The sequence below is a fragment of the Vanacampus margaritifer genome, chromosome 9 (genome assembly GCF_051991255.1).
Source record: "Vanacampus margaritifer isolate UIUO_Vmar chromosome 9, RoL_Vmar_1.0, whole genome shotgun sequence".
NCBI lineage: Eukaryota > Metazoa > Chordata > Actinopteri > Syngnathiformes > Syngnathidae > Vanacampus > Vanacampus margaritifer.
Genome location: NC_135440.1, coordinates 8,770,465 through 8,787,153, shown reverse-complemented (window position 1 = coordinate 8,787,153; position 16,689 = coordinate 8,770,465). Strand labels below are relative to the sequence as shown.

Below are 16,689 nucleotides of genomic sequence, written 5' to 3'. Positions count from 1 at the left end.
ACAAATCAGTATTTACCATTTCCACATCTGAGACATACAGCGTATCACCACCATTGAGCTGGTCAATATACATCACTTCTCCACCAAAGGATTATAGTGCTTATCTGAAATGATATTCAATAAAGTATGACCACAGAAATATGGAGTGGAGTGTTCCTGCTCAGATCTGGTTTGAGCCCCCCCAAAAAGGAAGGGGGGGGGGGGTGCTTTATTGGAGTTAAGATCCAAGTCAAGATTACCTGTAGAAAAAGCAGTTAGATGTTCTACTGCATCATCGTCCACTTTACCCTAAAGAGCAAATCACAGTGTCTTATTTCCCACAATGGGTTAGAGAGATGTTAAAGGATACCTTTCTGAAATATATAGAAATTCTCCAGTAGCTTCCACAATTTAGCGGATATGTTTGCTTGGTCTGTGTGTGGGCAGAACACCAGTAACATTAGAATGCAATTTCAGGAGAAATTGCGTGCGAAGGCTGAAAGGCTGAATGAAAAGACATGAAATAATGTGTGGAATAATTTGGAATGAAATGGACTGATATTGAATGGTATGCAATGATATACTATGACTTGGAATGAACTGGACATCTTGAAATTGGAATGGTTTGAAACAATTGAAATGAGTGGAAACTGGAGGTGAATGTGTAAAAATGTATAAATAGGGAGAAACTGAACAGTTCAAAGTTAGAACATTTTGAATACATAAAAACAATGTCGAAAATAGAAAAAACACATAAACCTCAAATGTTAGCTTTTATTTTGGAACGTTGTGAAAAATGTAGAACTATTTGAATCGGTCAAACACTAGAAATTAGGACGGGAAATTCTTGATTTGTCAACTTTTAATTTGATTGGGAACGAATTGGGAAATTTCAGTGGGAATTTTTGTGGTGAAATTGTTGAATGTTTGATAAATGGGAATTTCGGCAGGTTGAAAATTGTTCCCAAGGTGAACTCAATGAGCTGAAAGTTTTGAATTTCAAAAGAGAATGATGTGAATCTGTTTTGTTGAATGCGTCACTAGAAATGAATGGGGATTTATTTTTTTGTGGGGTGTAGCAATTTTTGGTCGTATCAAAAACTGTTCCCAAGGTGAACTGAACGAGCTTAATTTCATTTAGAATTTATAATGTCAATCTGTTTTGTTGAATGTAACATTGAAATAAATAGGGAATTTCTTTTTCCTAATTTATTTTTTTTGTGGGTATTTTGTTGGTAAAAAATGTATTGACGTGGGAATTTTTGTAATGTTGAGAAAAGTTGGTGAAATTGAATTGGTGTAAATCAATGAATGTGGAAACAAAAGTAAATAATATAGAATTTGTGAATTAGCATAAATTATTAATATTGTGAAAAATTTGACATTTTTGTTACTTGTGAATTCTTGAAGTGTTGAGAAAAGTTTTAAAGGTGAATTGAATGAGCTAGCTAATGATTTGAATTGAATTCTGAGTGAGAATGTTGTGAAACCTGCTGTTGAATGTCCCATTGGGAATGAATGGGAATTCATTTTTGGTGTGTAAAATGTAAAATTTGGGGGAAACTATGACATTTTGGAATAAGAAAAATAGTTTTTGGAACATGTTGACATTGGAATGGTGAGAATCGCTTCAGATATGGGGAAGTAGAAGCATGTCAAAAAAAGTGCAAGGAACAAAATGTAGATTTTTAAATTTAGGGGTGAAGAATAACGTATGTGTTAACGCCTTCAACTTCTGTAACATGACTTGCTTTAATACTCCACAATCCAAAATGCTTTACACCCACATTATTATCGAAGTGCACATAATGATACTAGTCCGTCATTTGTGTGGCCTAATTAGCTGTTGCAACCTGCCCACTGCTGTGCCATCCATTTAGAGCTCCTTGCAGAAAACGGTCAACATTAACTACGTTAATGCATGATGATGAAGCATGTTTAACTGAATTGCTCCAAAACCAAAGAATGGTGGTATCATGAACCATACTGTAAACATACAGTCACCTACAGGGGACCTTACACATGAGATGACTAAAGTAGCTGAGTAAGAGAGTAACAACAAGTAGTTGAGTACAGAGTGCTTCCACAACGTGTACTAAAATCAACGGTGTAGTTTTTCCATAGCCCAAAATAATACAAACACGGCAATACTGCTTGTCTTTGTGTAGTCATGATTTGCAGTCGCTCCACCACACACACACACAGACACAGACACACACACACACACACACACACACACACACACACACACCATTAACCCTGCTGTGCACAATATAGCTTTTCTTGTCAGGCATTCGATAAAGCCTTCAGTGAGTGTGGTTAGAGCACTTGGATTGAAGATCTGATGAGAAGTGTGGGGTCTGTCAGGTCTGTCATACACACTGTAAGTACATGCTAATTAACTGATGTTTGCAGGACCTCATCCATGTTGGAGAAGTATCAAAAAGCAATCAACGCCCCATCCCTGATGAGCCACAGAGATCCGCATTGTCTATGGAAAGATGATGTATCGCTGCACCCCGACTCAGCTTTCAGCCACCATGCAGTGCAATCACTAGATATTATGCATACTTCTTAACCCCAAAGCCACAAAGGATAGAAAAAAAAGTAGAGGAAATGTTGAGTTCATCATTTCCAAAGCAGTCTGATGATTCTGACAATTGCCCTACTGAAAAAGGCTACTGTGAAGTGGCAGAAATTTGAGAATTGGCTTGCAGGTGCTACAAAATAAATATTAGAAATCATTTTGATGTATAAGAGAAACATGTTTTTGTCTTGAGCAAGGTCAATGAGGCTCGGAATTATGTTGCATACTGCATTGCATCATGGATGTAGCTTCCATGTTAGGAACTGGTAGACTATCAATTATGAAAATGAACAAGGTTTTTGTAACGACATGCTTCACGTTAAAAGGGAAGAAAGGGAAGACAATTTATATAGAAAAAATAGATCAAAAGAGAGTGATATATGGCAAAAATAAACATGATGGATGAATTTATACAAAACACCAAATAACGATAGAAGCATTGATCTGGACTTACTGCCTATGTACGACGGACACAATTCTTTTTTAACTTTTTTTTTAATTTAGAAGAATAAGCGGTTCAGAAAATTTATGGATGGATAGCTCGTTAAATGTCAGGTTGAGCTACATATATAAACAACATGTACAGCATTATGATTAATCAATGAACATAGTAATTACGCATGGTTCAATAGTACTTGACATGTACACTATGTATACTACTACTAAGTTTATTTCCACGTGCATTGGTCCGAATGATGGTATTTGCATTGTTTTCCAGGTTATCATATGAAGCTGCTGTACTCATTTGTCGGTAAAATACAGGAGAGGCAAAAGACTTGACAAAACATATCCTAAATGTAGGCACTCACAAGTCAGGGAAGGTTTGTCATTCACAACTGAGAGAATAGGTCCAGATTGGCATTTTGTACAGAGCCAATCAATTTGACAGAAATTGGTCTCTTGGCTAGTCCACTAGCTCCTAAAATGGCCATTAAACCCCACTATGCATTGTGGTTTCCAAGCCCTATTTAGTCAAGAGAGTAAACGATAAGATAACAATTGGTTGGGCAAGGTTTTGGGAAGATTTGAATTTGGACCAAATCGATATGGAGAAATCAGCATCAAATAATGAGTAATAATGAAAAAGAAACATCCGCTAACACTAAAACTAGCATGTAGCTGCCTTTCATAATCTAATTTGACCTGAGGCCATACAGCCATTTCATTTGAGTAAAGACTATAGGTGTTTTCGCTGCAGGCTCCAGCGAAGAGAGGCATGTCACACAAAGACCATCAGTTAGCAACGTACCGAAAGGGACTCTGTATCACCATCTTATCTTCAAAGGACTGGGCAGGGACTCAGGGGAGCTGTGCCACCGCCTCGCATCGACACAGACACACACAGAGCCGGGATTTGGAACCAGAGATCTCTCGGCCAGCACCCATGCCTGGACCCGCCTCCAACTCGCCCGCGGAGAACAGGCAGGGTTCCTGCACATGCGGCACAACATCAGTGAGCTCATCGCCCTCCCTCCCCTGCTTCATCTCCCGCTCTCCCTCCCACCTTCTCCTCTGCAACCCCCCCCCCCCCCCCTTCCTTTTTTTTACCGACTGGCTACCCATTTGCTTCCTGGCTTGGGCTTGGTGGAGGGGATGTGATCTGAACTCAACTTAGACACAGAGTTTCCACATTTCACAGATGGCAGTGAGAGGCTTTGCATGGAGGTGAGGAAACAGCGAGAGAAGAGGGGAACAGAAAGAAAAAAGGGAGAGAGAGGAAGCCGCAGCACCGGCGCCGAAGCGAGGCCGATTTCACACCGTGGCAGAGTGCACTAAAGCAGGCCGCCGTTAATCCACTCACTGAGGGAAAGGCCTGGAGCTATTCCACCGCCCAACCGCCATCTCCATCCACAAAGCCATAAATGGTGCATTATACAAGCGGGCTTCAGAGACACTGTTGATATGCTGATAGGTGATGGACAAAGACCAAAGCAGCCACAGGAGCCAAGCCGCATACACGACTGAAGGCTTTAGCGCTGGACAGAAGAGCCCGCACGTATTCAAGCATGATCTCTGTACCTGCTGAGGTGCTTAAATCTGCCTTGTATATCAAGGTTAGCTCAGGATCCCCTCCGTCCGAGTACAGTGATGGGCGTCAAGCATACTAACACTCCCCCACTAAAGCAGCTTTTCTCTCGCCCCCATCGTGACTTCATATCTGTAAAGTTACCAAAAGTCTGAGAAGATGAGTCTTTGAATTTATGAAAGGCAATCATTATGAATGAAAGAAGACAGGAAATATATAAACATGAGGGAATTTAAATAAATCGCCACAAAGAAAATCACAGAGAGTTCAGTGAATTGTGTAACGATAAGACGGCGACCAGGCTGAGCCACAAAATGAGATGTTTTACATGAAGCGAGCAGCGGTCTAGATTAGAGCACCATCCTGTTTGGACATGAAGCCAATTGGGTTACTATCACATGTAGAGAAAATTTGAAAGATAAGTGAGAACTATAAGAATTGTTCTAATCCAACTGTAACAAAAGGATGAAGTATATTGGCTTTTCCCCTAAGAGCCACTGTATGATAAGCATCTTTGATGAAAGAAGTTCATTAGTTGTGCACAGTGTAATGTAACATGCTGTATTATGAGCACTAAGCCAACCTACAGCGAGCCGCTCTCTAAATGAAGCCTCAAGCATTTAATGGACATCATTAGTTGAAAACATATAAGAGATAATTATGGTAATTACAAACCCATTTTATTCACCCTGAGTCTTTGACAAGAACATTGTCATATCAACCACTTCAAACAAACAAAGAGTTGTTGTCTCCTCACATAAATGATGTCCAGTTCCATTGGGATGGGAAGATTATGATTTGTATTGTTTGGCTAGTGGCGGCGAATGGAGGCTGCGTTTTGCACAATGAAAACGTGATTAAAAGAAGATTCACAGTTGTTGAATTTGACTTCCATTTACGCAGCCACTTCATTAACAAGTGAGACCTTGATGTTGAAAGCAGCGCCATACAAAGCTAATGGATGTGTCAGTTATGTCCACGGACCCTCAGGCAACACTGTGGGCACATAAGGCTCAGCTTAAACATTACAAAAAATGATGTAAACAGTTACAAAAGACCAAATGTTGCATAGAACAGAGACACTGAAGGTAAGAGGCAACTGAGAAATACATGTTTATTTACAATATGCATCCAAATGATCTTTTGTCATAATTCAATGCTGGTCGTTCTCCAAAACCGCAGACCAACACTGCAGATTTTTCCTTTTTGCTCCACAAACAGAATATGGGGGTGCTGTCTTATCAGATTCTGCTTATAATAACAGATCGCTTCAAGTCAAAGCTGTTGTTTAACTTAGTCCATCCCCTGGGAACGTCCAGTTCAAACAAGTCAAGAGACATCTGCCAGTCGACTGCAGCTGATGATGTCAACGGGTCTCTGTTGGTACCAGATTCCTCCACCACTTTCAATCATTCCCTGTGAGATTACTGCAATAGGATATTACTGTACAAACTATGACCATGTGTCCTGCCGCCACAAAGCTTGGCAACATATTACAGTTTGTCAAAGCCAGCTATTGCCAGCGAGAGATAGATACAGCGAGGAAAGAAACCATTGACCTTTGTGTCCTTCATATTTGCCTAGCTTCCCCTCAAGCCCAATCTTGAGAGTGAAATCATCTGATCCCAAACTAACTGTCAACTGGCTTGTGATGGTGGCAAAGCCGGCGGACATCAATCAATCAGATTTTCTCCTCGTCTATCACAGAAGGCTTTTTTCCGCCTGTTTTTCTCAAGCTTATCAACTGACCCTGTTTCTGAAGCTTAAAAAAAAACTTGATTATGGTCAAATGTACGTCTCGGAGATTCACAGTCACTTCCTGGGCTGAGCGCCCTATATATGTGATGATTGTAGCTTTTCAATATCTGTCATTTAATTCCGCTGTCATTCTGCAAATCGCGAGTTTGAGCCTGTTATCCTTGGTTTTCAGGAATGCATGAAGCTCAGATAAAAATCCAATCTGATACCATGAAACAAAATGCCATTTTAGCTGGCTTACACTTGCTCAGTGTCAACAGTTTTCAGTAATTACTAGATAAGCATTCTCTGAAATGCACAAAGAAAATGGGCTAATTCTGAAATGATAGTGACTGCTTTTCTCCCTGGATGTTTACTCACTTAGCCACTTAGCAAGGCCCGCTTTGAGAGAATAAGTAGCAGATGTGCACTTTGCATCATGTCACTTCTTTTGTCACACACACTGTTTTGTCTTGATCTTCATAAGTAGTAGAAAACATAATCAATAGTTACCAACCGGTTTTGATTAGTAGTGCATTACTATTCATGTTGAAGCACTTTCTGCTAATCACGTTGGGAAAGATACGGCCCCGATCTCAAGAGGTGTAAGCCGCGCAGTCAACAGCTTTAGTAACTTTAAAATAGCGGAAATCAAAACGCGGCTTTTTGAAAGCATTAACATGTTTTGAAGTTTGTTTTATATTTTAAGCATATTCAACATAAATTGTTTATCTATTTACAAAGCCTTGTCACAAGTTATTTTCCACTGTTAAGATGCTATGCGTTTTATGCCATTCGCCTGGCAGAAAATGCTGATGTACAAATTGAACTGAAAGGCTTGTTGCCTTAATCCTCTGGTGCCACCTATGCCTTAACTATCCTTCGAGTCTGGTGCATTTCATCCAAATGTAAGGTTCTGCAATGCGCTCCCTCCACCCCCAGCACCCAAAAAACAGAATTGGGAGGGGTGGGGGCACATCTCCAGTAATTCCTGCCAAGCCACAGATTTGGCCCGAGCAGCTATTAGGGTGTCACTCTATGATTTGCAAGCTACTACCCTTCTTTGGTGTTTGTTCACTAAATTATCCCCTTCATGACAGTTTGGACATGAATGCATTTTCTGTTGATTACAATATTATTGTGACAATGCCTAATAAGTGAGGTTTTTTTTTCAAGAGTCACTCTTCTTGTTATCATCCAAAACCCAGTCAAAACAAAAATATATTATCTGTGTATTAGTGTTTGATTGACTGAAATTAATCAAACAGAACTAATTGAAATGACTTTATTAAACACATCGAGTCAAATTATTTTTAAATATGGAGAGGAATACTGCCAAACTTAAATCTTAACACTTAACACATGCTCTCATGTATGCAGATCAAAAACAATTGTGGCCCATCAAGAAGCATGATGAAACCACTATACATATCCATAATAACAGAACTTCAAAAGCATTTGGTGGCATTAAAAAACCTGCAGTACCCCTCAACCCCTTAATTGTGCACTGGCTTCATTCCTAATCTATGTGCATCACCAAAGTGAAAGGAACAGTACTACTTTAAATGAGAGAAGAATTCATGATGTGTGGCAGCCTCTCTTCTGAGCCTCGCTATTTCCTCTCTTGGCTGGGCTAGAGAATGTTAAATGAGGCAATTTTGTCCCGGAGGCAAGAAGAGGATGAAAAAAAGTAGGCATTGCCCCTGCTCCAACTCTTAGGAACATTCTGCAGCATGATGAGGTACATCCAAGCACCCTGGCCTGCCGTTTTACCTAAATGGCTCAGAATGAAGCGTACCTCCAATGAAAACAGACCATTTTGCTTGCAGTTAGGCCTATGATAATGACACAAGGAACACCACCAAATTGAGCATGCAAGATTTTTTGGTATACCTACAGACAGCGCCCATTTTTTTCAAAGTTGAAATAATTATTTGTTTCATTAGGCTTTGTGATATTTATATTTATTTAATTATTAGTTAAAGTGAAAAGTAATTGGCAAGGGTGTTGCGAATTTGAATAAATTGATTTAGGATCATTTGATAAAAATCCAGCCTATGACATATGCAATGCGCACACACTGACTGTGACTATAGAAATGTCAATACACATTTAAAGATGACCTATACTGATGATGATATATGTTTAGATTATGATTGCAACAATATATTGACAAAATATTGTCATTGCTGTAATGGCACGTACAATATACGTATTGCATAGATGTGCAATAAAGTCATACTTAATACTTTCATATGGAATTGCATGTTTTTACCTGACTTGGACCAATCAGATTCAACCTTCAATGCACATCGTCATCCAATAAGAACAGTATCTGGATCATTACTAACACTAATTAACTTTTTTTTTTAATGTGCAGCATGAAAAAACATTTCTTTTATTAGGTAATAAGGATGCAATTCCTTTGACAATATTCAACAATCATGTGGCATATTGCATGTTTTTCCAATACTGTGCAGCCTCAAGTTTAAATACAGCAGATGTCCATATTCACATATATTTGATTAATCTGGAAAGATTCCTTGACCAATGTTTAAAAATAAATAAATACATCAAGATTACCACTGACAACAAACAGGAATATGCAGCTGCAGGTTGGCAATGACATGTGTAGTAGGACAATTTGGTTAAATAATTGCGAAATCTGCTATGGCCAAGTATTTGTGATGCTTCTTTTAATCCAAAAAACAATAGTAAAACTGCAATTATAAAGGAGGTTATCTATTTATGTATTTTGGTATCTATTTATCTCATAACGCAACCAAAACAGTGTTGCACTTCCTTTTTTTTTTTCAACGGTATCATAATGGATCATATGAACCATAACATCAATCAGTAGACAGAGTAGTGTGCTGAGTAGGACCTTTTAATATTCCGTGACTGTGTTTGCAGGAAACTGATCTCCCCTGCAGTCCCACACTGTCAGCTATACAGACACACTCCACAGTGACACCTCTGATAATCAAAGCTTTGTCTGGGTCTTAAAAGGACGTACTTGAACAACAGCAAGACCAGAGGCCCTCTTTGCTTGTAATGGCCTTTGGACATCAATATTTAAATCTTACATCTCTGTTGTGATTAGAATGTTGCCTTTCTCTCATCCTCACCACCCTTTCCTTTCCTGGAACAACAAGGTGGGGGGAAAAGAAAGCCTAAATCAATGATCTCTGAGTCTAAACTAGATTCCTAAGCAGTTTGCCACTCTCGGCAGCAAGATAAGATAAACTCTCTTTGACCTTAGAGATGAAGTTGCCATGACAATCGGGGAGTCCACTTCATTATTGATATTTTCCTGATGTAACAACAAATGGAACTAGATCTTGTGCTTGATAATTGTGATTAATTATTACCAATATTGATCCTACAAGCTGGAGCCAAGGCTATTATCTTAAAGCAGGCTGAAAGTCATTCTTACCTAGGGGCTCAATAGGCATCCCTGAAATCAAATCTGAATAAACAGTGAGCTACACAGTCAGGCCATAAAAAGCAACACAAAGTGACAGTAAAAATATTTGAAGATTATTTGTTTGACAGACATAACATGACATGTATGATATGATTTAATCCACAATAATTATATAATTATTATTTGTATTTTTTTAATTAGCAAAGCAATAGTACCAAAATAAAACCCACACAATGATAGCCTGGACAAGCAGTTATTGGAATAATAACAGAAGAATCCAGGAAAGAGGAAGATAAAGAGGAAGCTGTGTGAGGAAGTGACCTGCACCTTGGTTGCGACCCTGCCCACATATCATCTCACTGTCTAGGCTTTGCAGGCGGCAGGGCCACCAAGGACAACTTTAGGCACTGGCATTCCGTCGGCTACCAAGCACAAGCCCGTCCAACATGACACACAGCTCTTTTAAACAAAGAAAACAACAGCTGCTGTCCATCTTTTCCCTATAGCTTCACCTAACACAAGTTATCAGTGCTTAAAGTGCAAACACATTCTGTATTATATTCTTTAATATATATATATATATATATATATATATATGACTTGTAATTTTTCTCCAAAAGCAATGAGGCGATTGGGTATTCTTCAGTAAAAGACAAGGAAACAACACATGCTGTTATTGTCAGGGAACAGATGTTAACGTGAAAGTTGCCAACCGTTCTGCTTCGGAAACAAATCAACAAAAAAAACACGGGAGACACAAAAAGATTGTCACCTATTGAAAGACAGACCCTTAAACATACAGCGAGGCAGACATGGACAGTTTTTGATTTCCCACCCCCGAAACATGTGACAGCCACAGATGCCAGTCTTTGTGGGCAGGGGTGAGAGGCAGCACGGTACAACTCTTGCAGCACACAGCAGTCTCCACAAGAACACGGCGCTATGTTGTGAAAAACATGCACGCTCTTCAACTTCCACAAAATAAATACTTCAACACAGCTCACGGTTCTGCCAGATCAAATGGGCACATGCTTGTCGTACTGTACAGTAGGCTACATGTGCTAATGTATACACACGCACGCGCGCACACACCCACACACTAACACATACACACACTAACACACACAGGATGTTGGCAGACAATTCAGTAAACACTTCTCTTATCCTTTACAATTGTAATCTGCCTCTGATAAATGCCCCTCAAAGATAGAAATGTCACCTGATATGATATGAACAGTTTGCTGGCATTCCATAAGTGGCCATATGCAAAAGCTGGGCAGATTAACAGTAGAGCAAAGAAAATTGTCAAAAGAAAAAAAATATATATACCCTTGTATCATACAAAGGTTTATATACTTTTTTTTCTTTCAAACATACAAGTTGTATGTTTGGATCTATGTTTGCTTCAAAGTGCAGGGACTACATTGTTTGTTAAATTTAAAGTAATCCAAAAATATGTACAGCACATGCTTGTACAAGTTATTTGTGTGAATGCTGAAAGCTGTTTTTCGTCCTTCAACTACTTCTAGTTACTCTCGACCGATTCAAACCATTCCAACTATAATGCACGGCTTGCATACTATTACATTTCTCATTCCAAATATTCACAGTTTTCCTACAATTCTACATTTTTTTCACCTAGAAATTCCCCATTAATTTATTTCCAATGGGATGTTCAACAATTCATTTCCATTTGAAATTTAAAATGTTCAGTTCATTCAGATAAATTTTCACCATTCCCCACATTGCAAAAATTTTTTTTACCAACATTTGCACAATTTTCACCAACAAAATTCTCCATTAATTTTCAAGGGTATGGGCGAGTGGGTCCATTCAAAATTCAAAGTGTTCATCTCATTCAATCCGATCAATTTCACCTGCACGAAAACTTTGACAATTCCGCACTATTCTACATTTCTCCCCACATATTGCACATATTTCACCAATTTAAATCTTTCAATATCATTCCTTACCATTTCATATACTGTATAACTAATTGCACATTTTCACCACTACCATTCAAGGTTATTATATATTGTAGAATATCAATCAATCAATACCATTCCACATCATTCCATAATTTTGACCAAAATTCCACCTCATGCAGCATTATTGCACATTTCTATATTTATTCTTTCAGCTTTTCAGCATTCACATACAATTTCTCCAATAATTGCTTCATCTGGTTATCAGTTTACAATGCTATGCAATAGCAAAATCCTAAAAATTAATTTTCACTTCAAATATCGTATACAATCTGCAAAATCAAGATGACCCTTTTTCTATTTTTCTATGGGGTAGTGTACATGAAAATAGTAATCAGAAACATAATTGTACGCTGCAGTGGATTATCTTTTTGGAAGTGAGATCACTATCACAAGAGTAGATTAAGCATGATGACAGTATGACATAGTGTTAAGACCTGGGAAATGTGGGTGCTGTACAACATACAGTTAAAGAGCAGTACTGAAATCACCACATCTTGCTACTTCATTCTGATTGGATAATGTGAAGTAAAGGACAAAAAAAGAAGCTGCACAAATTCCCAGGTGGTCCATATAAAGATACCAACAGTTAAGGCTAAAGCACTAAGTCAGTTTAATAAGCACATTTGACATTAGATGTCTGAGCATGGCCTCAGTCGGCTGCTTCAATATGTTCCCATAAACACTAGCGGAGGCACACCCGCTACATCATCCAGATTCCGCTTTATGCTATGAAACTTTGGGGGGCAATTTTACAGAAAAATTACACCGAGGGGCCTGGTTTCAATTCAGCCTGTTCATATCTTTCCTTCCTATTAAGCATCAAAATGTTCTCCTCTCAGTTCCAATAGAGGTATGGACACCAGCAGCCGCTGGAAGAAGGGAGGGAGAGAAGAAGAAAAGGGTGGGGGTGAGAAGAGAAGATACAGAGAACTTGGTGGCATTCACACATCATATTACAGCAGCTAATCGCAATCCGCAGAGCATCAGCGATATTTTCATCACTCCTGTCCAATTCTACGGACCTGCCTAACAATCTGGGCAATTTATTGGCATATTGGCACGGGGTGATAAGGCTAAAAACAACAGCAGCGAGCAGCTGGGCCAGGGAGATGAGCTGATAACATTGATATGTGCTCCCACACAAAACACCTCCACCACTATCTCCATTTTCTATCAAACTCCTATTACAATAAAAGAGTATGGGTTTTCGCTTTCTTGGAAAAGGGGTGGGCGATACAGAAAATAAATAACTAAATAAATATATATATATATATATATATATATATATATATACATACACGTACAGAAAAAAACAAAGGGGAAAATACATAATTTATCACTGTATTATCGGGATATCCAGGCACCCTAATCAAGAGTACTGAGTGACTATTTTTTGCCTTATCATCCAAAGTGGTGGAAACGGAGAAGGAATTATCAGGCAGCTGCAGATTGCTAGGCTGGAATTTTAATGGTAATAATCGGGTTTCTGATGGTATATCTTCCCTGCTTATCTTTCCCATTATCTGCCCTTATCTCCCCAGTCATCGGAGCAAATTAATGGTGCTCTTTCAGCATTGCCTTTTTATCACCGCTCAGAGAGCACCCAAGGGGAAAGAATAAGCAAAATATTAAAATACTGCATAAATCACAATTTTAGATAACAGTCCAATGTATGCAGGAGGAGGTGGGGGTGGCAGCGCTGGTGGTGGGGCCACTACGCCCAACAACCTTTTTGTCCTTTAGAATGACTGTCTTTGCTGACTTTCCATGCAGTGGCTTTTCCCCAGAGTTCCCGGGTTAGGAGAGAGGATCTAGGCTCCTCGTGACCTTTCTGGTGGCAACTAGAGCTTGATTATACAGCCGCACACCGGCTGCACATTAACATGACACATGATCTTACACATGACATATTAATTCACACACGGCCGGGTCACAATGCTGCAACACAAATGTTAGACTTCCTTCGCTTGAAAACAACATTTGGATGCTGCAATTGGATTGGCTCAAAGATGAGCAGGTGCATCATGCTCATACAATGTTGTGGATTGTTAGATGTGTTATGCCTTTGCTATGTGTTAAAAAAATAATACATTTACATTTGCTTACTTGCTTACTTAACCTCAGAACTTTTTTTCTCTCTTTTGATCTTATGGAATTTAGAGTGAAATTCCAAATTGACCAAATGAATACTTTCTGAGGACAAAAGAAAGTTACAGTGAGTAAAAAGTTTGAATGAATGGGAAATATAATATATTAAATAATGCAACAAATATTTTCAGCACTGAATATGTATGAAAAGTGCTGACAAATTATCATTAATGTTGAAATGTAAAAATCTAAATCAGGGCCTATTTATTTATATATATATATATTTATTTTATTTTTTTTAATTAGCATTGCAATAAGACGGGTAAATAAATATTTTGCAATTAAAAAATGCTCAGTGTCCTTTGAGGCTCAATTTTGTGGTACAAAAGCAATAAAAAGCTATTCCATACCATTATATGTGTCCTCATGGTTAGATGAGCATGAGCATGCAACGTGTATGCAAAAAATCGCTAATGCACCCGCGCTACTTGAACAAGTGTTTTTCCTCTTTAGTCCCTCTTTTGTCTTTAGCACCTCACTCCAAATTGCTTTAATGGTGACGAAGCAAATGTATTACGAGACAAATTTGTTGCAGTTAAATGTTGATGTTGTGACCTCCAATTACAGTCCAAAGTGTGTCAAACTCTTGCAACAGTGAAGTGCTGAAAGAAACAGCAACACTAAACATCCTGATTGAAGATACACGCCAGCTGCATTTAAGATTGAAGAATGTCCATGCTGATGTGCCCAGTATGTGAGTGTGACAATTGAAATAGTCCAATTTAGTTAAGTCAACAATGGCGCACATCCGATTTGTAAATGATATAACATGTGTCATTCTATAATTCCAAAGTAGGCCAAGGCTTCACACACTGATTAAAAAATAATAATAAGGTAATCTACCCAATAGTGACTTGCAATTAATTTATACTGTATGTTGACTATGCAGAGGGTATAGCGTGGACGCTAATCAAATACAGTTTTAGTAATTACAAAATAATCTATTGAAGAAAACAACATACATTATTGGATACGTGTAACATTACAATCCAATAGCACTCTAAAAAAAAAAAAAGCTCTAGAGTAAAACGTGTGTGTATCAAAACAGGTATGCACACCTGCGGTAAATGACAATGCCAAAGTGTGTGCGTGTGTGTGTGTGTGTGCGTGTGTGTGTGTTTGTGTGTGTGCGCGCGCGTGTGTACGTGCGCGCGAGTGTGGGCGTTAGAGACAATTCGTGTCATGCCAATTAAAGCGTCTTTATAATTCACTAACAATTGTGCAGTTTTTTGAAAACACTCGTTTCAATTATTTTTTTTTAGCACTTTATGTCCAATTTGCCACTGGCTACCCAAATGAGGATGCACACGCTGAACTGATGCACTGATCCATGACATACATTTGTGGATGGATACTAAATTAAAGTAGGACCAAATCACTTACAGGGTGAGGCTACTCGGTCTGTTTGTACATTCGGTAAAACTTTTGAGCCACGAGGCGGCACCATGGGATTTGGACCGGAACTCAACTCACCTCTCTACAACCAAAACATGCAAGTGCGAGGGGAGCGCGTTCACCGTTTCGTGAATAGCGACCGTTAGGGCTGATTCGGCGTCTTTGTGGACGGACATAGCGTTTAACAATGATGAACAAGCCTTACAGAGCCGACATGCAACATTTGAAGAAAACAAACTTACGTTTGATCTGCCTGGGGTTGCTCTGCTTCCTTCGGGACATGCCTGCTGCGTGGCCGGTCAGCGAATCCAGGTGTAGTGTTGACAGAGCGATAGATTTTGGTTCATCCAAGCAGTTTTTTTCTCTCTTTTTTCTGGCGGTAACTGAGAAGGGGAAAAAGAAGAAAAACCGTATATAACTACTTTTCTTCTTCTTCTTTTTTTAATGTCTATCGTTCCGTCTGTCTTCGCTTTATCTTTCTGTTCTCCCTGGCTCTGGCATTGGCTTTGCCCCTCTCTCTTTTCCCTTTCTCTCTCTCTTTCTCTCACATGCTCACACGCTCTCTCTCTCGCGCTCTCTCTCTCTCTCCCCGACTCACTCTCTTTCTCGCGTTCCTTTCGGTAATGAGGCTGCCTAGCTTCGCGGCGTTCCGCGTGCTCTGACTGTGTGGAGGTGAAGGCGTTTCGCGCTTTTGTTTGAAGATACGATTTGTTTCAAATCGGCTACCGTAGCCAAGGTTCTGTGAACTTCAGTTGACATGCAATTGACACTTCTGTCATTAGAAACGATTGACAAGTTAGATATACATCTACTTAAAAATATAAACTCCAGTCTGGCATTTTAAAACGAATGCAATAATAAATAAATAAATAAATAAATAACAAAGACAATAATAATAATAATAATAATAATAATAATAATAATAATAATAATAATAATAATAATAATAATAATAATAATAATAATAATATTGTAATTGTTTGATGACCAGTCAAAGCGAGAGGAAGCAGTTCAGAGAATGGATGGATGATGATGATAATAATAATAATAATAATAATAATAATAATAATAATAATAATAATAATAATAATAACAATAATCGACTCAGAATCCCTACATATCACCAAATTTCTATGAATCAGCTAAATTGAAATTGCAATTACACCATTTAATTGTAATTTTTGTTAATCAATACACAGGGAATTTGTTTAATAAATAAATAAATAAGCACATATAATTTTTTATCATGGTAACCAAACAATTACAAACATGAATAGGCTATGTTTGTTACATTTTGACCATTTTTTTCCCCATTCACTATGGATTGATTGAGTTTAACCCCCAAAGGATATTTAGATTTCATTGCAAATTGGGAATACTGTACTCCAACCTTTCACTGAAA

The 16,689-nt window shown here is 38.5% G+C and overlaps 1 protein-coding gene across 1 annotated transcript in view; it reads right to left on the bottom strand.

Moving 5' to 3' along the window:
- Positions 1–15,884, bottom strand: part of zfpm2a (zinc finger protein, FOG family member 2a) — a 138,908-nt gene extending 123,024 nt beyond the window's left edge. The window contains exon 1 of the mRNA XM_077575834.1: positions 15,530–15,884. Within this exon, the coding sequence (XP_077431960.1) occupies positions 15,530–15,569 (40 nt within the window). The 5' untranslated portion in view covers positions 15,570–15,884. The remainder of the gene's footprint in view (positions 1–15,529) is intronic.
- Positions 15,885–16,689: the final 805 nt, after the last annotated feature.